The following is a 22,320-nucleotide window of genomic DNA, read 5'->3' as shown; positions in this document are numbered from 1 at the left end:
AAACATCTGTCCCTAACCTCAACATCCGTCATGTCCCTCTCCTTCGTGAATACCGACGCAAAGTAGTTGTTAAGAATCTCACTCATTTTCTCTGACTCGTCGCATAACTTCCCTCCTTTGTCCTTGAGTGGGCCAACCCTTTCTCTAGTTACCCTCTTGCTCCTTATGTACAAATAAAAGGCTTTGGGATTTTCCATAACCCTGTTTGCTGCTTCCTCAACTGAGGATTCCCCAGCTCCGTTGTTGACAGGGCCCTCAACCAGGTCGAATCCATCTCCCACACTTCTGCCCTCACCCCTTCTCCTCTCTCCCGCAACAGCGATAGGGTTCCCTTTGTCCTTACCTCTATCACAGCATCCACATCCAGAAGATCATCAGGTGCCATTTCCGCCACCTCAAGCAAGATACCACCACCAGATACACATTCCCCTCCCGTCCCTTGTCTGCTTTCCACAGGGACTGTTCCCTCTGGACATCCTGGTCTACACTTCCTTCACACACATGCATCTACATTCTGCTCGCAAAAAAGACCCCGAACTACCCATTGCCTGCCACTTCAACACACCACCCTGTTCCCTGGCCAACATGTCTGTCTCTGGCTAGCTGCAGTGTTCTAGCAAAGCTCAATACAAGCTGGAAGAACAAAACCTCATTTTCCGCCTGGGGACTCTGCAGCCCTCCAGACTCGATATCGAGTTCGATAATTTTAGGGCCTAAACTCTCCCATGCCCTAGCCCTGCCCCACCCCACCCCACCCCAGGCCTTGCTACCACACAGCCTGCCATTACACACCACCTGTTGTTAGTTACTAATAGTCCCCATTAACAGCTACTCACCCTCCCAGCCTGATCGTTATCAATTCTTTGTCTGTCCAACTGCTCTTCTTTCTCTTTAGCCTCTATCCTATCATTTACTCCCTACCCCATCTCCCTCCCCATTTTTCTGCATATAAACTGACGTTTTCCCAGCCACCATCTGTGAGGAGGGGTCACCAGACCTGAAATGTTAACTCTGTTCTTTCCTTCACAGATGCTACCAGACCTGCTGAGCTTCTCCAGCAACTTTTTTTGTAACTATTTAAATATGCTGGTTCATATACATTTTGATTAATTATAATTTCAATGGAGAAGAGGTACACAAACATAGCACATAAATCAAGCAGTAACAAGGTGTAGAGCTGGATGAACACAGCAGGCCAAGCAGGAAGGCTGACGTTTCGGGCCTAGACCCTTCTTCAGAAATGCTGTGTTCATCCAGCTGTACACCTTGTTATCTCAGATTCTCCAGCATCTGCAGTTCCTACTATCTCTGAAACATAAATCAAGAATTGGGTTATGAAATCTTTTACACTAAACTGTCCTTGACAAGAATTGAATTGAGAATGCAATTATAGACTCCATTTGAAATTAAATCACATAGTTAGCCAAACTTAATGGATGCTAATATCCTGTTCTAGAGGATACCGATAACTGAAGTTCTGCATTTTGGTAATCTTTTCACTTTTGTGGACTGTGTTTATATGTTTAGCTTGTGTTTTATTAAATGTAATGTTCTATTTTACAGCTCTTAACATATGCAACATTGTGTCACTTTTGCTATTTTCTGCCACACAGCAGAGTATCGGACTTTGGTCCCAAACTGAAGCCTCACCCTCCCATAAGCATGTATATGTGTATTATATACAGATTACAGTAACCAAAATTCATTCGATAGTAGTTTCCAAATCTGCAACCTCTACAGTTCGGAATGACAAGGCAAGAAACAAGGGAACATCACACCATCCTGATTTACAACTGTATCACTGTCACCTCTGCCACTGGATCAAAATCCTGGAACTCCCTATATTAACAGCACTGGGTGTACTTTTACCCGATGGACTACAATCACTCAAGAAGGTGGCTCACTATTGCCATTTCAAGGGCAATTGGGCATAGGCGCTGCTCACATCCATTGAAGGAGTAAAATAAAATTAGTTCCAAATGCTGCACTGCAATGCTGTACATAGTAAATCTTTTTGATAAAACTCTGACTTTCTCACTTTGCCCACAGTGATCTGGAGAAATTAAGGAAGATTAAACGGCGAAGTCCTCATGATGATACAGAAGCATTTACTGTCTACTTAAGATCTGATGTAGAAGCCAAGTGGGTATAGATCACTTTTATGCCTGAACTAATGGCATATAAACATTTATTAACTTGAATTTCTATGTACTTAATTCTGATTTTGAGACACTTTGCATTATTTTCTTCATTCCAGGTAAGTTTCTTCATATAAAATCATGGAAGCAGTATTGTTGAGACTGCAAGTTGAACGCAGTGAGAATTTAATGCGTGGCCCTCTGAGCTGTTGTACCGAGTGTAAATATTCTAATGCTCCCTGCCATCTCTCGGTTAGCTATGTTCTGAGGAAGGGTTACTTGATCCGAAACGTTAACTCTGATTTCTCTCCACTGGTGCTACCAGACCTGCCGAGCTTTTCCAGCAATTTCTGTTTTTGGCTCGGTTAACTGTCATTTTAGCTGTGAAAAGGAACAAATCTAGGGATTTTTTTTCGCTTGTGGTAATATTCCCCTTTTACTTTGCAGACATCTTCTACAATGCTTCCCCTTTCTCCATTTTATCCATTCTAACGTTCCAAGTGAACAGTTTTATGTCTGAAATCAAAAAGATTTTGAGATCAAACTGGCTTTCCCTGTTAAATAGAATAACTTGTGTGCTGTAATATGTGAGTAAACTGTCTAAGTTGGTATTTCCAAATCATTTTAGTTTTGGAGAATCAGCATAATTTCTCTCTGAAATTCAAAACTAATGCATTCATGTGGATTTTGGACAGTTATCTAAGGAGTTCTGTACACGAATGTGTAAGATCTAAAATTGGTGCAAGTACAAATTCAGCTTAAAGATTTTATTTATTCATTCATCAGATGTGGGTGATAACAGTACCCATTGGAGAAAAAAAATGTAGCGGTAATGTTATTAAAAGACATACTATCTTATAGTAGCAGGGATTTCAGTTCGGGCATTGAAACACTGCGTAACACAAAGGAATAGCAGAGGAAAAGATACTTTAGAAAGAGTTCTTTCAAAGCTGATACGATAGACAAAGAATGTTTAAATATGCAATACAGCGAAACTTGGAAGCACTATAAGGGAAAGTATTCAAACTGACAAAGAAACAAAATAGCTCAAGTGATAAATGAGGTTTTAGAATGATTTGGGTTCCCACACTGACATTGTGAACAATGGTCATAAAATACTTAAATTCTTAGAATTAGTGAGACTGATTTACAAGGCCATTTCTTGTGTTAAAAACAATACATTTGGATTAATTTCTATAGGGATAGAATTGGAAGCAGAGAAATTGTTTGATTTGCTTGAACCTTAGTAGACAAAATTGAAGGGCTGTGAATACTTCTGGTACTTGCTTAAGAAAAAGAAATTATTATCTCTGGAGAAGGTACAAAAATATTTACTATGATTATATAAGAAAGGAAAAGTGGCAATCAGGAATGATTGAAGCGTCAGGAGCTATTTGTTTGGAAAAGAGACGCTGACTGGTAATTTGATAAAGGTTCTCAAGGGTATGGAAGTGTTTGATATGGTAGATGTTGAAAAGATGTTTCCACTTGTGATTGAGACCAGAGCCAAGGGCTGTAAGTGTAACAGTCAGTAATAAATCCCGCTGTTGCTGAAGAAACCTACAACACATTGGAAATATTCAGAGAAGTAATTGAAATCAATATCATTAAAAATCAAAGGCTCCATTTCTGTGGTAAAGTGTCCACAATTACTGGTAACGGTTGAGATAAATATCAAACTAAAAACACAGGTTTTTAACAAAAGTATGCATGGGAAAGTGGAAATCCAGCCAACATGGAGAGCAGTAAAAGACAACAAAAGTGTACAGAAGTTTGAGGTGCAAAACTTTAGATTAGTCAAAACTATCAGGAAAGGATTTGTTTTTCTTTCTTTTAAGGAAGAATTATAAGGAGGACCCAATAAAGATTGTAGGTGAGACAAATGGACAACCAAAAAATGACAAAATTGCTAATTTTTTTAAGTACTTTGTCCACTCTGAAGATGAGTACAAAATACAAGCATTACAGGGAATTTGAAATTAAGCCCAGGGAGGCACTAGGTGGATTTAATATTAAATTTAAAAAATGGTAATGAGAAAATAGTAAGATTTAATATACATATCTTTAGGAGCTGATGATTTATACCCCAGAATCTTAAAACAAATAAGTGAAGATATTGTAGATGCATTATCCATTGACATTTCGAAGTTCTCTCTATCTGGCAATAACTTCCGTCTTTGCACTGTAAAGTTACACATCAGTTCTATTTAAGGAGGCAGGGATAAAAGTGGTAACTACAGACCTTTGTTTAAGTTAATGGCAGAGATTAACAGAATGTATGATTCCACAGAATCGTAGAATTATTGCAGCGCAAGAAGCCATTTAGTCCATTGTGCCTGCATTGGTTCAGTTACCTCGTGCTAGTCTTTGGCATTTTCCCCTGCACACATTTCTATCTGCATCATCATCCAATATCTTAATAAAACTTGCCTCCACCACATTTCTAGACAGTGCATTCCATACCCAATCTACTGGCTGTGAAAAAGTTTTTTTTCTTACATCACCCTTGCTTTGTTTATACTTTACATCTGTGCCCTCTATTCTTTTTTTCTTTTACATCTGGGAACAGCTGCTTTCTATCTACTCTATCCAGCCTGCTCATGGTTTTGAAAACCTCCTCTCAACTGCCTTGTATCCAAGGAGAATAGTCCCAGCTTCTTCAATCTGTCTTCATAACTGGGAATGAGAAACTTCATTGAAATAAACCATTCTTCTGCACTCTTTCCAGTGCATTCTCATTTTTCCCACAGTGCGGTGACCACAACTGTAGACAATAAGTCAACTCCTGTCAAACAAATGTCTTGTACAAGTTCAACATCACCACTCTGCTCTTGTACTCTATGCCCCATTACAAAAGCTGAGAACACTGAATGCTTTATTAACTGCTCCCTCCACCTGTCCTACCTGACCTTCAGTGATCTGTGCGTTGATTTAGGCCACGGTATTTGAGCACCTGGAGAAGAAAGCAATTCAACGCAGTTTTGTGAATAGTAGATTATATCTAATTAGCATAAGATTCTCAAAATAACTTATTTTAGAATCTTAGAATTGTAGAATTTTACGGTACAGAAGGAGGCCATTTTACCCATTGTTTGTACTGGCTTCTGAAAGACCTACGCAACTAGTCCCAGTCTCCAGAACTATCTCTGTAGTCCTCTAACTTCACTTTGAAACATATATCCAGGTCTCTTTTGAAACCTCCTGTGGAATCTGCCTACACCATTCTCCCAAGTAGCACATTGCAAATCTCAACAACTGAGTAAAAATGTTTCTCCTCATTTCATTCCTAGATCTCTTACTGGCAATCTTGAAATTGTGAGCCCTAGTTACTGACACAAAAATTCTTTAACTCAATTTTAATTTAAATTTAAATGTTCAAAATACAAAAAACTATTCTGTTTTAGCCTTTGATTTAACTGGAGTATGTTATGGAGATTATTGACTGTTTTGAGACTTGTGAGATCAAATGTTGGCCCAATTAAGACAAGTGTAAGTAATCCAATCATGTTATGGAGGCTATGCCAGTTCAGATCTCTCCGTTGACATCACAAAACCATACACAATATCTGCTGTTACAAAGGCCACAGACCCTGGTAAAATCCTGGCTATTATACTAAAGGTTAATGCTCCAGATCCAGCTGATCCAACCAATTACTGTTTGATCAGTTTACTGTCAAGGATGGAATGTATTGGCATTAAGTGGCAGTTTATATATGACAACAATGACTGCACTTCCAAAATACTTCATTGGCACTTTGCAACATCTTGAGATTTTGAAAGGCACTATGTAAATACGATTTTGTCTTTTAAAGAATCATAGAATTGACAATGCAGTAAAAAGTTCTCTGGTTCATGGCAACCACGCTGGTTAAAAACAACTACCTAACTCTTCTAATCCTGTTTCCCAAAACTTGGCCCATAGCCTCATGTGCCATGGTATTGCAAGTGCAGATCTAAATACTTTTAAATTTTGAGGATTTCTGCCTCTACCACACTTATAGGCAGTAAGTTCCAGATTCCCATCACCATCCAGGTGAAAAAGTATTTCCTCACATCTCTTAAACCTTTGGTTCCTTACCTTAAATGTATGGCCCCAGTCATTAATCCCTCCATTAAGGGGAAATGTTTCTTCCTGTCTACTCTCTTTATTCCCCTCATAGTTTTATACAACTCAATCATGTCCCCTTCAGTATCTTCTGCTCCAGAGAAAACAAGCCCAGTCTATCCAATCTCTTCACAACTAAAACTTTCCAGTGCAGGCAGCATCCTAGTAAATCTTCTCCGCACCTTCTTCAGTGCAGTCACAACCCTCCAATAATATGGATTCCAGAACTGCACACAATACTCTAACTTTAAGTTGGATGCGCCATGTACTGGTCTTCTCAAGTGCACCTCAGGGTTCTTCCTGTCACACAATGCTGTAACACAAACTGCTGCAATACAGACTTTATCAAAATAAATTTTCCTTCTACATATATTGCTATAAAGGATTTGAAAATAAGAAATAGGAGTAAGAGTTGGCCATGACCCCTCAAGCCTGCCCCACCATTCAATAGGTGATTGTTCTGTTCCAGGCTTTTGTCAGTTCATCATAGCCCTTGGATCTCTAATATTTCAGAGATCCATCTATCTCCTCAGTAAATACTTTCCTGGATCTAGCTTTTGCAACTTTCTGGATGGAGAGTACCAAACAATAACTACCCTCTGGGAAAAGAAATTTCTTTTTGAGTCTCAGTTTTGAGTGTACATCCTCCCCTCTCTCTCCTCTCCCCCCTCCCTACTTCGCCCTGCCCCTCCCTCTCTTCCTCTGTCCCTCCTTTGGCCTGCCCTCCCTCCCTCCTTGCCCCGTCCCATCCCGCCCTCTCTCCCTCGCTCGCCATGCCCTTTCTCCCTCTCTGCCGCCCTCTTTCGCCCCGCCCCGGCCTCCACATTCCCCCAACCCCGTTCATTTTTGTGGCAGGTTGGTAGGCAGCATTGGTGCAACAGCGAGAGCGGGCCACAAGCAGAGTGGTGAACATGGCTCCTCCTGGTGTTTGGAGGCAGTGGCAGCAGCAAGGACATCCTGCTGTTTGCGACCGGCGGCAGCAAAGCTCCTCCAGCAATCGGGATGGCAGCGCAGCAGCAGTGGACTTTTCAAGATGGCAATGCTAGAAAGGTGATATCTGCTGCCAAAGTAGGACTAATAGCACTGTAGCAGTTTGGCCTGGCCGGGCAGCGGAGCCAGGGACTCATGACCTGGCAGCAGAACCAGAGACTCCTGGTTGCAGTGGGCCCAAAGCGGTAATTCCTGGTGTGACAGCAGTGTGTTATGCTCGGAGTGGGCACTCCTGGCATCATTGAGGCAGCAGTGGTGCCAGGGACTCCTGGTTGCGATCGTGGTCGGACTGGAGCGGGGACTTCTGGTTATCGGTGAGGCAGCACCAGTAACAGAGCTGGGGCTTCCTGGTTGTGAAGCAATTGTGGGTTCAGTGCCATCAGCGAGGTGGGCCCAGCAGCAACAAGATGGCACCTGAAATGTAGCGACTCCTATGTTGATGCGTCCGGCGCAGGTGGTGGCAAGGCGGTGAAGATCTCTTTCAGTTACTGGAGGCTAGGTGCTGGCTTGGATTGGGTTGGAAAGACTGTTATTCTGATCTTTTTATTTCTTTATTTTTCTAACTTTTTCCCTCAGAATTTGTTCTTAAGAGTCTGTACTTAGCTTCCTTTGAACCTAAGATGGCACCGTAATGTAGCATTTCGTCAACTTTTCACTGTACTCATTTGAGTACATGTGACAATAAAGCTAACTTAATTCTTTTGTCAGAGCCTACTTTCTTCATACTTCTTTAATTACCTTTAAGTTGAACGTATGTTTTGAAACCTGAATTATTCTCCCTCAAACTGAATTTGAAATTCTACCATGTTATGATTGCTACCCCACTAAAGAATCATAACTACAAGATCTTTTGTTAACCCTACTTCATTACACGTTATTAGATTTAAAGTAGCCTGTTGCCTGGTAGCTTCTGCAACTCACTGCTGCAAGTGCTTTATATTTTTGTTTGCAGCTATATATTCCCCCCTGCTTTATATAGTAACTAGAAGCAAAAGGTATGTACATAGTTCCTGAGAGTCCACTACATTCTGTTTAGCCAACAAGAAAATTAATGTAAAGACCAAAAGAACTGTGGACGTTCTGAGGGTCACCAGACCCGAAACGTTAACTTTGATATTTTTCTTCACAGATGCTGCCAGACCTACTCAGTTTTTCCAGCAACTTCTGTTTTTCGCGTTGTTGAAGAAGATGAATGTATATTCAGCCTATGTTTTTTTGTCACAAAGCATATTACTATTAATCCCTTTAATTTCTGCAAGTTATGTCATTGTATCTGTAAAGAAGTGGAACAAAAGTTTTCCAAACACTTGCATGAAAATTATTTTTCCTGACCAATTAACAAAGAAGAAATAATTGGAAATATTCAAATATTCGCAAATATTTACACTGTCTGTTGAACACAAACCAACAAAACATGTTCCTGGCATTAAGATACTTTAACAAGAATTCTGTTGACAGACTTGTATATGTGATCATTCTAAGTAAATAACTTGATCTACTTTTCTTGAACTCCTTAAATTTAGAGTACAAAATTTAACAAAGAGGTATTTGCAGCACTTCTAACAGATGTTTATTGCTTTTCAAGGGCTCTTGAAGTGCATGGTAGCCGAGAAGCTCTTGCAAGGGCAAAGAAACAACGTCAAAATGAAGAAATTGCCCATAAAGAAAGTAAGTTTATATGAGAAATATTTCTACAGTGTTTAAATATGATTAAGATGTATTGATATGCATTATCTGTTTGAGAAGAGCTGAAGAAAGGTTGATATTACATTGGATGTATTTGACCTTCCTTTCAGTGGAGTACCAGATTCCACTGCTTATGGTAGCATATGATAATGTTGAAATCTGCAGACATTCGGGAAGGTGTGTATGTGGGAGGGTAATATATGTTAAGGAAAGTAATTAATTGGAGAGGAATGTAATGATTTGAGGTACTGGTGGGAGAAAACAGAACAATTGTGATAGAGCACAAGGTATGGAAGAGCATAAATAAGAACTAGAAGTAAATAGTATTTTGCAGAAACTATTAATGAAGATTTTGGGTAATCCATTTGCCACTTACGAAGTGATTGGTTATGAATGAAGTAACTTGTATGTAATCGTAAGAGTACTTGGGAGAATATACAGTGAATATTGTAGGAGAGGGAAGCTGAGGAATAATCTTATTATAAGTAGAGAAAAATAGAATAGAATGGGTGAATGTAGATGGACAAGTGAATTACACAATGTCTAAGTCAGTGTAGAGCCAGTGAAGGCTAAAGTGCGCAGACATAGAAGAAATTAAAGCATTGTTTCAAATGGGAATATATGGAAGAGAAAATGATATGGAATGTAAAGCAACTTGTATGGAAGAGTAGAGGAACTATGAGATTTGGAGCAGATAAAGGAAATTGAGGTACACAGTAGAATTGCAAAGGAAGCAGAAAGTAATATTCATCGTTAGAACAATTTAGTCAAGTTAAAATATAACTAAGAACTAATGTAAGTTTTTTAAACCAAGGGAAGGGTTTCCACCAAGCAATTAAATAAAATGAGCCAGTCGTAGTATAATAATATTTTACAGTAGTAATTAAGTATTATGATAAATCAGTGGATCTGCAGGGATCTCTAGTAAATGTCACTGGGTTAATTTTTTTTTAAAAATGTGCTAAATCAACTGGGCTGTTAGGAATTCTGACAGAGATGACTGGAGTGAGGCTGAAATAACACCTGTATTAGGAGCCACTAGGCTCCTCAAGGCTGCTGCACCATTCAACAGGATTATGGATGATTTGATCATTCCACATTTGCTACCCTTGATAACCTGTTGCCCATTATCAAGAATCTATCTACCTCTGCCTTCAACATATTCAATAACTCTGCTTCCAATACCTTTTGAGAAAGAGACACTTAGTCCTCAGAGGATAAAAAAACCTTCCCTCTCTTAATTGGTTCATTTATTTTTTAAACAATGACCTCATGTTTCTAGATTCTTTCAAAAATGGAAGCATCCTTGACACATCCCACTCCGACCCTCAGTGTTTTTACGTTTCAATCAAGATACCTCTTACTCTTGTAAATTTCAGTGGATGCAATCTAAACCTGTTCAACCTTTATTCATAAGGCAACCAACCTATTCCAGGTATTAATTCAGTAAACCTTCTTTGAACTGCTTCCAACACATTTGAATCCTTCCTTAAATAAGGAGACCAGTACTATACATACCTTGCCAATACTCTGTATAACTGAGGCATAGCCTCCTACTTTTATATTCAGTCCCCCATGCAATAAACAATATATTCTATTGGCTTTCCTAATGATTTGCTCTTCCTGAATTTTAGTCTTTTGAGATTCAAGTGCTGGGCACCACATCCCTCTGGATCTGGTTTAGAAACAGAACAACATTTCAAATAAAACATTCAACTGGCAAGGGGGGAGCGGGGTGAATCGCAATATATGCTTTTCTGATCGATGTTCCATAACTAAAGCCCTTGAATCATGATGTATGATTCTATAATTAGGAAAATATTGAATTTGGATAGTATTTTCTTTCAATACTGCAGCCAGCAGAGGGCATGCAGGTAAACAATGCACTTGTGTATCTGCAGCACCATCTAGTGATCATTTATTTAATCAGAGAAATGATAACAAGCAGGCACAAATTTCAGAAAAAGAATTGAGAAATTGGTGATCAGTAAGCAGAAAGTAGTTAAATGTGATTTTCTTCAAACCATTGAAAAATATGTTCTTCAATTCTTTGAAATGAGAAATGGGTATTTGCTTGAAAACATGGAATGCTGTATTAAAGAGTACGGTGAGCGAGCAGGAGAGTGGTTAAAATGTGCTGTTGTGGAGAAAGATATTCATTGAATTGATGGGCCAGTTGATGTATTTCTTTACATTCTTCCATGATTTGTGCTACAAAACATAAGGCAGCATACAGTGGGATCAGCAAATTGAAGGATCTTCTCGTGGACCTGTTCGTGGGCCTGGTTACAGTAATTTGTAGTTCCCAGATGAAATGACGAGTTGCTGCCTGCCTCGTGTTTGTGGTCCACTTTACCCACAAGTGCGCATAGAGTAGGAAGCATGTGGCGCATTTGGTCTTTGGTGACTCACCAGTAAAGTGTATCAAGTAACCAATATACATGAATATTGTTATTTGGTGACAGTTGAGCCCCAAATGACCTGGATTTGAATCCTTAACAGATTTCGAACAAAGTTCTTTATTGGCTCAGGAATCCTTCTCTAGGAGGTCTATTATAATCTTAGTAATAAGAACTGCATTACACGGAAGGATTATGGAAAAATGTGAAAGTTACAGAGCATTGATCAAATTTGCAAATTTTTTGACTGAAAAAGTAATGTTAACAGTATAAGTGCAATCGTTTGTTAAATCGGGGATTATTATTACAAAGACCTTGGACTCTTCTAGCCATTCCTGTCAGTGGTTCCAAAATTCTGACCTGGTTTACATTTCATTCCAAATATACAAGTCTGTATTTGAAAGGTGGAATCCCTTGCAACAGCTCTGGTGTTTTTCACCACCTGAAAACACTTTGTTTGCTTCCATCTCCAAAAGCAGGATTCCAGACCGGAGTCCTGAGTCATTGCTTATCTCTTATGTATATGCACTTATACTACTGTGGTATATGAAAGGCAAAGAAATTTAATTTTTTGTTCGGGCAGTAAGAAAATTCTTTCCTTGAATTAGTCAAAAACATTTCAATTCCATCTCCAAAAATACCCTCTATTATTTATCAAATCAAATCATTAGTGCAATGATCTATAGCTGTCTGCTTCAGTACATTGATTCATAACCTAATACAAATTGGCTATCAGTTGATGCTTTTCTTTCTCCTTTGCAGATCTTTTCAGGAATGAGAAGTTAATGCGGGAATATCGGGAGTTTCTAGGTAACACTATGGTATGACTAATTAATGAAATGCATGGATCTTCTTTTTGAAAAAAAGGAATGGGGGTTGAGTTTCTTTTATTTTTCTGCCAAGCTCCAGGGAATTTCAAACCAGACAGAGTTGGACTCAAAAGTCTTTCTGCTAGTTTAATGTCCAGTACATTCAAATAAGACCCTGTGTCCTGATCAAAATTGAGAGATTTTGCTGATTTATGCAGCTTGTGAAGTGTCCCAAATTGCCATGCCATTTCTTCGATTTCTTAGATGCATAAACACTAGCAGGCCAGTTTTAAAATTTATTTGCATCGAAAATTAATTTACTAAGAAACTGAGTGGAGCTGACTAGTGTCCGCCAATGAGAGGATTAAATACTTCTGCACAGTTTCTGATGCCAGGAGTTGAGCGTGAGTGGTTTTGAAGGTTATTCCTTCTTTGAAGTCTTAATTCTCGTTTACATTGAACAGCTGACTAAAGTTACTGTTAAACAGAGGGATGTTGTTGTCTAAAATGAATTGTTTCTTCTGCCCCTAAACAGGGACACAGAGCCTCGCTGAAAGCGACTGCAAATAATTAATGAGCAAATTAGCTTAGGCAGGTTTCTCTCCTGTGGCTCAGCTGACTGTGCTTTTTAAAGATTATAATTACAAGGGTTTGCTATAGTGGCAGTGTTGCTACCTCTGAGCCAGATGATCCAAGTTCAAATTCTTGTTTGCATTCACCAATATGGATGTGTAGTCAGTTACTTAAACAGGTAATTTACGTTCTTTCAGAAAGATTATACCTCTTAAGTTAACATTGTCTGATTTGGTCAATGGTAGCAAAAGGTGGGTGTGGCTGTAAGTCAGACAAGTAAGGGGATCAAGAAGTTTAGAGAGAAACCTCAAGTCTTGCCATGGTCCATCAGATTTGAGGTTGTTGCATCTTGTATGGATGAAAGTGAGAGTGTTAGCATGATGAACAGACTGACCGTGATAGATGAAGTCATTCAAATTGGGCACAGCTGAGAGCATGAATGCCGAAGATCATGTTGCCTACCAAACACCAGAGTCTGGGATATTTGTTCGGGGCTGGAGAGGAGCTTCTGGGGGCAATGGGAGGATCCGATTGTTGTTATCCATGTAGGTAACAATGGGATAAGTAACACCAGAAATGAGGTTCTACATAGATAGCATAAAGAACTAGATACTAAATCAAGATGCAGAACCTCAAAGGTTTAACCCTAATCCATGTCCAAATGAGCATAAGGCAAAGAAAATTAGGAAGATGAATGGATAGCTCAAATATTGGCGTGGGATAAGTGTTATGGTGTACCCAAGGTCTTGAGACTTGAAACTGTAGCATCTGGCTCAAAAGTAGGATGACTGTGGCTGCAGATTTAGACAATATGTTGGTTGTCAGTTGGTAAACTATTCAAGTGAACCTTCTCTGCATTGCTTCCAATATATTTGTATCCTTCCTTAAATAAGGAGACCAGAAATGTACATGCTATTTAAAATGCTGTCAGATAGTTTCACTATTGCCTTGTACAATTGTAACAGAATTTTCTACCTTCTTTCCATTTTCAATACATAAACATTCCATTTACCTTCCTAATCATTTGCTCTACTTACATACTAACTATGTGATTCATTAAGTAAAGTATCCTGATCCCTTTGTACTGCAGAGTTTTGTAATCTTCCTCCATTTAAGCTGCCAAAATGGGCAAGTTTACATTTTCCCACAATCCATCAACACATTTTCGCCTATAAAACCAGCAACAGAAAAGCCCATTTAGCTAACTGTAGCTTTGCTTTCTCAACGGTGGAAGAGCCCAGCATATCAGTGCAAAAGACAAGGCTGACGCTTTTGCAACAATCTTCAGCCAGAAGCGCCCGGTGGATGATCCGTCATCGGCCTCCTCCAGTGGTCCCCAGCATTAGATATGTTTTCAGCCAATTCGATTTACTCCACGTGATAGCAGGAAATGGTTGGAGACACTGAATGCTGCAAAAGCGACAGACCCTGACAACATTCCAGCAATAGTACTGAAGGCTTGTGCTCCAGAACTTGCCGGTGCCCTAGTCAAGCTGTTCCAGTACAGTTACAACACTGGCATCTACCCAACAATGTGAAAAAGTTGCCCAGGTTTGCCCTGTACATAAAAACCAGGACCAATTAAAGTAATGAAAGATGTCAGAAACAGTGTGATCAAGCAGCACCTGCTCAGCAATAACCTGCTCAGTGACACCCAGTTTGGGTTCTGCCAGGGCCACTCAGCTCCCGACCTCATTGCAGCCTTGGTCCAAACTTAGACAAAAGAGCTGAATTCCAGAGGTGAGGTGAGAGTGACAGGCCTTGATATCAAGGCTGCATTCGACCGAGTGCGGCATCAAGGAGCCGTAGCAACGTTTCAATCAATCGGTATCGGGGGCAAACTCTCCAGTGGTTGGAATAGTACCTGATACCTAAGCTGGTCGTGGTGGTTGGTCAGTCATCTGAGCTCCAGGACATCTCTGCAGGAGTTCTGCAAGGTAATGTCCTAGGCCCAACCATCTTCACCTGCTTCATCAATGATCTTCCCTCCATCATAAGGTCAGAAGTGGGGATGTTCATAATGTTCAGCACCATTTGCAATTCCTCGGATACTGAAGCAGTCAGTGTTCAAAAGCAATAAGATCTGGACAGTATTCAGGCTTGGGCTGGCAAGTGGCAAGTAACATTCATGCCAAACAAATGCCAGGCTATGACCATCACCAATAAGAGATAATCTGACTATAGCTTCTTGATAGTCAATGGTGTTACCATCACTGAATCCCCTACTATGAACATCCTGGGGGGTTATCATTGACCAGAAACTTAACTAGATTCACCATATTAACAGAATGGCTACAAGAGCAAGTCAAAGGCTAGGAATACTGCAGCGAGTAACTTACCTCCTGACTCCCCAAAACCAGTCCACTATCTACAAGGCAGAAGTCAGGAGTGTGATGGAAAACTCTCCACTTGCCTGGATGACTGCAGCCCCAAAAACATTCAAGAAGCTTGACACCATCCAGGACACAGCAGCCCGCTTGATTGGCACGACATCCACAAGCCTCCGCTCCCTCCACCACCGACACTCAGTAGCAGCAATGTGTACTATCTACAAGACGTATTGCAGAAATTTACCAAAGGTCCTCAGACAGCACCTTCCAAACCCACTTCCATCTGGAAGGTCAAGGGCAGCGGATATGATGGAACACCTCCACTTTCAAGTTCCTCTCTAAGGCACTACCATCCTGACTTGGAAATACATCGCCGTTCCTTCACTGTTGCTAGCTCAAAATCCTGGAATTCCCTCCCTAATGGCATTGTGGGTTAATCCACAGGAGGTGGACTGCTGCAGTTCAAGAAGGCAGCTCACCCCTACTTCTCAAGGGCAACTGTGGTTGGGCAGTAGATGCTGGCCAGCCAGCAACACCCACATCTCTCAAAATGAATAAATTAGAAAAAAGTAATCGTATCGTTGTGGAAACAAATTAATTGGTTATAAAATTGAGCTGGTAGAACTTTTAAATCTGCTTGTGTGGGCTGGAGTTTCTCCTGTATGAGGTAGCAAGAACAGTGATTTAATTGTACGAGAGTTCAAAAATCAGATTCTCAACTTGCTAAAATATCTCCCAAATAAGTCCTCGTGCCTTGCGTTTGGAGTCTTGCTGTCGTGAAACCTATTTCATGCCTTTGCATCTCTGTAGCCCAACTCAATGCATTAACATTGCAGTTCCAATCTTCGTTTCCACAATTGATAAACTCTGTGCTGAGAAAATCTGGCTGGTGAAACAGAATAGGTACCTGGCAATTTGGGGGTCCTCGTGCAGGAGTCATTGAAGGCTGGTATGCAGGTACAGCAAGTAATCAGCAAAACGCTCAAATGTTATGTTTTATTGTGAGGGTAATTGAATGTAAGAGTAGGGCGTTTAGGATTCAGATATACAGGCATCAGTAAGACTGCATCTGGAGTTCTGTGTACAGTACTGGTTGCTGTACTTATGGAAGAATGTTAATGGAAACAGTTCAGAGAAGGTTTTTGGGCTAATACCTGGAATGAATGGATTGTCTTATGAGGAAAGGCTAGACAGAGTCCGAGGTAACGTAATTGAAACATAAGATCTTGAGAGGACTTGACCAGGTGATTATTGAAAAGATTTTTCCTCTTGTAGATGAATCAAGAACTAAGATCCATGCTTTTTAAAGAATAAGGAATTGCCCATTTAAAACAGATGAAGAAACATTCTTGCCCTGAGGGTCATGAGACAAAGAACAAACAGTACACCACAGAAACCGGCCCTTTGGCCCATTAAGACTGCACCAGTGCATGATGCCTATCTGAACTAAATACCTTTTGTCTCTACGCAGTCTGTATCCTTTTATTCCCTGCCTATTCGTATATCTATCAAGATGCTTCTTAAATGTTGCTTTTGTATCTGCCTCAACCATCTCCTGTGGCAGTGCATTCCAAGCACTTACCACCCTCTCTGTTTTAAAAAAAAAAGCCTCTCATATCTCATTTAAACTTCATCTTTAAATTAAACTTAAACATTAAACCTATGTCCCCTAGTAATTGACATTCATAATCTGGGAAAAAGACTGACTATCCATGCCTGTCAATTTTGTAAACTTGCCAAGTCACCCGTTATCCTTCAGCATTCAAGTGAAAACAAATCAAGTTTACCCAATCTCTCCTCATAGCTAATACCTTCCAAACCAGACAACATCCTGATAAACTGTTTTTGTAACTTCCCCAAAGCCTCCATGTCCTTCTGGTAGTGTGGTGATTAATACGTAACATTCCTATTGTGGTCTAACTAAAGTTCTATATTATTGCAACCTGACTTGCCAATTTTTATACTCCATGCCCTGACCGATGATGGCAAGCATGCTATATGGCTTTTTGAACAACTTATCCGCTTGTATTGCCACTTTCAGGAAACTCTGGACCTATATGTCTAAATCCCTCTATGTTCATATGACTAAGGGTTCCGCCATTTACCGTTTCTTTCCCTTTTGTATTCGATCTCCCAAAATGCATCACCTAGCATCTGTCCGGATTAAGCCCCATCTGCCATTTCTCTGCTATATCCTCTCTCAATCTTCCTCACTAATCTTATTAATCAGCTAACCTACCTTCTCCTCCATATTATAAACAACAGGGGTCCCAGCACTGATACCTGCGGAACACCACAGGTCATAGATCTCCTGTCAGAAAAACACCTTTCCACCGCTACTAAATAAAAACTGAAAGGACTGTGGATGCTGTAAATCAGGAACAAAAACAAAGTTGCTGGAAAAGCTCAGCAGGTCTGGCAGCATATGTGAAGGAAAAATCAGAGTTAACGTTCCGGGTCCGGTGACCCTTCCTCAGAACTGATGGTGGCTGGGAAAACGTCAGTTTATATGCAGAAAAAAGGGGAGTGGGATGGGGTAGGGAGTAAACGATAGGATAGAGCCTAAAGAGAAAGAAGAGCAGTTGGACAGATGAAGAATTGATAACGATCAGGCTGGAAGGGCGAATGGTTGTTAATGGGGACTATTATTGCCTAACAACAGGTGGTGTGTAATGGCAGGCTATATGGTTACAAGGCCTGATGTGTGGGGTTGGGGGGGCACGGGACATGGGAGAGTTTAGACCCTAAAATCATAAACTGGATATCGAGTCCATTAACTCTGTTATTTCCTTCACAGATGCTGCCAGACCTGCTGAGCTTTTCCAGCAACTTTGTTTTTGTTTCCACCACTACTGTCTTCTATGACTAAGCCAGTTCTGTATCCACCTTACCAGCTCACCACACATCCCGTTTGATGTCACCTTTTGTATCTACCTGCCTTGAGGGACCTTGTCAGAAGCCTTACTAAAGTCCATATTGACAACATGTGCTGCCTTGCCCTCATCAATTATCTTTATCACTTCCTCCAAAAGCTCAAAGTTTGAGGGTCTTTGGAATTCCTTTCCTCAAGCGGCAGTGGATGCTGAATCTTTGAATATTTTTAAAGGCAGAGGTATATAGATTCTTGATTACCAATTTCAAAAGATTATCAGGATATGCAGGAATGTAGAGTTGAGTTTAAAATCAATTCAGTCTAATTGAACGTCGGAGGAGACTTCGAAAGGCCAAGTGTTCATCTCTTATTTCTCGTTTGTATGCCAAGTGTGCAAAACCTTGCTTTATCAAAGCAACAGTCAACTGTGATCAAGAACTACCCACCTCTCTAGAAAGAAAACCCACCAAGGTGAAAGTCCTTGTGCTGGTAGAGAGTATATGTGAACATTTTGCCACCTTAACCTATGAGGGTTCACATGCATCCACCTCTGAGGTGGAGCTATCACTGAAGGGTTCAGGCTGTGACCTTTTTTAGTTGTGAACGTGCTCGGAGTACAACTCAAAGAGAAGCAGGAATTACTTGGAAAATATGGATAAAAGCTTGTGCAGAACAAGAATGAGTTTGCATCTGCTCTGTTCACATAGGGAGCAAAGAGCCTGATGTCCTCCACCCCTCTCTACCTGTTTTGGATCCCTCAGCTTAGTTGTGGACCATTATTTTTCCAGCAATGAAGGACAGAATGTTTGAATATGAAGGAAGTGTATGAGAGTGTAGTTCATGACGCTGCTTGTGTACACCAGATGATTAGGTGCCCCAGTGAGTGGGTACAAAGCATAGAGGGCAGCGAGGTTTCAGTAGTGGTAGTGAATGTGAATGCTGGAGTGGACATGATGCATGTGAGGCTGACGGTTATAATCCATCACCCTTGGTGAGACGCAGTGTCAGACTTGGTAATGACCCTGAGCAGACGAGATAGCAGAAAGAAGATGGCGCTGCTTAGAGAGTAGGAGATCACTTTGTGACACTGATCATTCCTTCTGACTATCACTGCCTAAGCTGGCTAGATCTGGTAGGATGGCCTCTTGTTGTATTCAATCAACTGTCCACCAGTTCCTTGAAATCCTCCTCCGTGGACTCGTGGAGTGAGGTAAGTTTTCATCTGTTGTGACTTCACAGGCGAGCACCACAGTGTGGGAGTATTTCTTGGCTTGCATCATCTAAGGTGGTGTCCAGTTAGGCTTTAAATATGGCCAGAACATTGAAGGGTTCTGACAGTGGTTACACATTCCTCTTGCTTGCTACACCACATGCCAAGTAATGAAACCAGCACCTGACTTGCGTGTATAATGAGCTGAGAACCACATGATTGCATGACATAACTCGCTCAGGGCTATGATAGAAATTATGCTGTTGCGTTCTACGCCATCATTCTTTAACTTTTAATGGGAAAATCCAGCTCCAGATCGATTAGTTATTGATGCCTTGCACCAGCAAATTTTCAAGACAATCCAACTTAAGCTCCTCCTTTTGTATGTTTGAAAGGAAAGTTAGGTGTTGGAACGTACATCCAGCTCTACACCTTATCAAAGAAAAAAGTCACACGTTTTGAAGAGAATTACTGGCTTTATCGTTTCATTGATCAAAAAAGTCAAAAGTGAAGTGCAACATTTTTGTCAAGTAAAGAATTATGCAAAAGTAATCTTCACAAGTTAACAGGTTTTACTTTTAACTTAATTGTTTTTGATTGTTCCTTTTAGCCTCGCTCAACTAAGTCAACGAAGTTTTTACAGGGACCAGGAAAAGTTGTGATGGTTGCAATCTGCATGTAAGGCCTTATTTTGCATTTAACGTTTGTTTGTTTGTTTTGTCTTTAACTGAGATTGGATAAAAAATCTGCATTTAAGAAAAACAAGATGATGCTAATTGTGTATCCTCTACACCTTCTGTCTCTCTCCCCGTATCATGGAATGCCATAAAACCGCAAGATATAGGAGCAGAATTAGGTCGTTTAGCCCATTGAAATGCTGCACCATTAGATCATGGCTGATTATGTTTCTTAAGCCCATTCTGCTGCTTTCTCCTCAACCCTTGATCCCCTTACTAATCAAGAACCTATTTCTGACTTAAATACGCTCAATGACTTGGCCTCCATAGCCTTCTGTGATCATGGGTTCCACAGAGAAACCACCCTCTGGCCAAAGAAATTCCTCCTCAACGCAATTCTAAAGGGTCATCCCTTCACACTGAGACCGTGCCCCCAGGTCCTTGTCTCTCCTACTAGTGGAAAAATCTTCTCCATGTCCACTCTATCCAGGCTTTCTCAGTATCCTTTAAGTTTCAGTCAGATTTCTCCTCTTGTCCTTCTAAACTCCGTTGTGTACAAACTCAGAGTCTTCAATTGCTCCTCGTATGACAAGCCTTTCATCCCCAGGATCATTCTGGTAAACCTCGTCTGGACCCTCTCCAGTGCCAGCGCATCTTTCCTTAGATACAGGGTCCCAAACTGCTCATAATATTCCATATGTGGTCTGAGCAGAACCTTTGACAGCCCTAGCAGTACATCTCTGCTCATGTGTTCTAACCCTCTTGAAATGAATGACAACATTGCATTTGCCTCCCTAATCGCCAACTGAACCTGCATGTTAACCTTCAGAGAATCCTAAGCCAGGGCTCTCGAGTCTCATTACGCTCAGGTTTCCAAAGCCTTTCCCCATTTAGAAAATAGGCCGCACCTCTATTATTCTGACCAAAATGTATAACCTAACACTTGATTTTGTGACATTGTATTCATCTGCTACTTCTTTGCCTGCTCACCTGGCATGTCCAAGTCCTCCTTCAGTCTCCCCACTTGCAGAACACTACCTGCCCCTCCATCTATCTTGTACCATCTGCAAACTTAGCAACAATGCCCTTAGGTCCTCCTCCAAGTTTGTTAATGTATAACTGGAATAGTTGTGGTCCCAACACTAACTGTGGACCCTATGCATTGTGCAATCTCCCAAAAGTCAGTGTTTGGAATACAAACCAGAGGATTGAAGAGGAAATGCTACAATTTTGTTTTTCCCAAAAACTATGGTGGTTGTCTTTTGAGAAAATAGCTACTATGACATTTGATTCTGAACCAAATTGGAAGCTGATGTTCTCTTTCCAATTTATTTTGCACTTTGGTTTGTCTTCAAAGTGAAATTTCTTGCTTTTCTTTAAGTTTAAAGCACGCTTCTTTAAAATAAAATTAAATGCTCTGTCAAATTTAAAAAATCCCACATTTCTGTCTGTTATTTTTGTTAACCCCACCCTCTAGCAATGGGCTGAATTTTATCTTCAAACTGCTTGCCTGGATTTATACAGGGTCCGCATCGATGTTCTCAGAAGCTATACATTCACTGGCTGACACCTGTAATCAAGTAAGGAAGTTACACATTTTTGCTTGGATGATTGCATTTGTTGTAGGATTAACTAAAACTCTTTTAATTATCATTTATTTTTAGAGTCATAAAGTCAGTAATACAGCATGCAAATAGGCCCTTTGGCCCAAGCTGATCCATGCTGACCACGGTGCCCACTCAGCTGGTTCCAGTTGCCGGCATTTAGCCCCCCTCATGGATTTAAAGTAAACCTTCCCATCCACTTACCTATCCAGATGTTTTTTTAATGTTGCAATTGTACCTGCCTCAACCACTTTCTCTGGCAGCCCATTCCATATCTGCATCCGTCTCTGCGTGAAGAAGTTGCCCCTCAGGTCCTTCCTAAATTTATCCCCCCTCACCTTAAACCTATGCCATCCTAGTTTTCAATTCCCCATCCCTGAAGAAAAAAAGCTATATGCATTCATCGTATCTGCCTTTCATGATTTTATATGCCTCAGTAAGGTCACCGCTTATTCTCCTACGTTTCAAGGAATAAAGTCCTATCCTGACTAACCTCTTCCTATAACTCAGGTCTACTAGTCCTGGCAACATCCTCGTAAATCATCTTTGCAAACTTTCCAGTTTAACTATGTCTTTCCTATAACAAGGTGACCAAAACTGTACACAATACTCCAAGTGCAGCCTCACCAACGACTTATACAACTGTAACATAACATCCTACCTCCAATACTCAGTGCCTCGACTGATGAAGGCCAGCATGCTAAATGCCCTCTTCACCACCCTATCTACCTGTGACGTCGCTTTCAATGAACTTTGTACTTGTACTCCTAGGTCCCTCTGTTCCTCAACGCTCCTCAGGACCTTACCATTTACTGTATAAAGTCCTACCTTGGTTTGACTTTCCAAAGTGCAACACGTCACAGTTATCTGTATTGAATTGCATTTGCCAATCCTCAGCCCACTTCCCCATCTGATCAAGATCCCTCT

At 40.6% G+C, this 22,320-nt stretch overlaps 1 protein-coding gene across 5 annotated transcripts in view; it reads left to right on the top strand.

Annotated features, from left to right (window-relative positions):
- slc30a9 (solute carrier family 30 member 9) overlaps nucleotides 1-22,320 on the top strand; it is a 120,670-nt gene that overhangs the window by 42,481 nt on the left and 55,869 nt on the right. For all 5 annotated transcript variants that reach the window (XM_020520880.2, XM_048597327.1, XM_048597323.1 and 2 more), the window contains 5 exons: nucleotides 2,050-2,142; nucleotides 8,819-8,901; nucleotides 12,081-12,139; nucleotides 19,723-19,790; nucleotides 21,267-21,369. In XM_020520880.2, the coding sequence (XP_020376469.1) occupies nucleotides 2,050-2,142; nucleotides 8,819-8,901; nucleotides 12,081-12,139; nucleotides 19,723-19,790; nucleotides 21,267-21,369 (406 nt within the window). The remainder of the gene's footprint in view (nucleotides 1-2,049; nucleotides 2,143-8,818; nucleotides 8,902-12,080; nucleotides 12,140-19,722; nucleotides 19,791-21,266; nucleotides 21,370-22,320) is intronic.

This window comes from Rhincodon typus, chromosome 1 (assembly GCF_021869965.1).
Source record: "Rhincodon typus isolate 14 chromosome 1, sRhiTyp1.1, whole genome shotgun sequence".
Classification (NCBI taxonomy): Eukaryota; Metazoa; Chordata; class Chondrichthyes; order Orectolobiformes; family Rhincodontidae; genus Rhincodon; species Rhincodon typus.
This window is presented reverse-complemented; position numbering and strand designations above follow the sequence as displayed.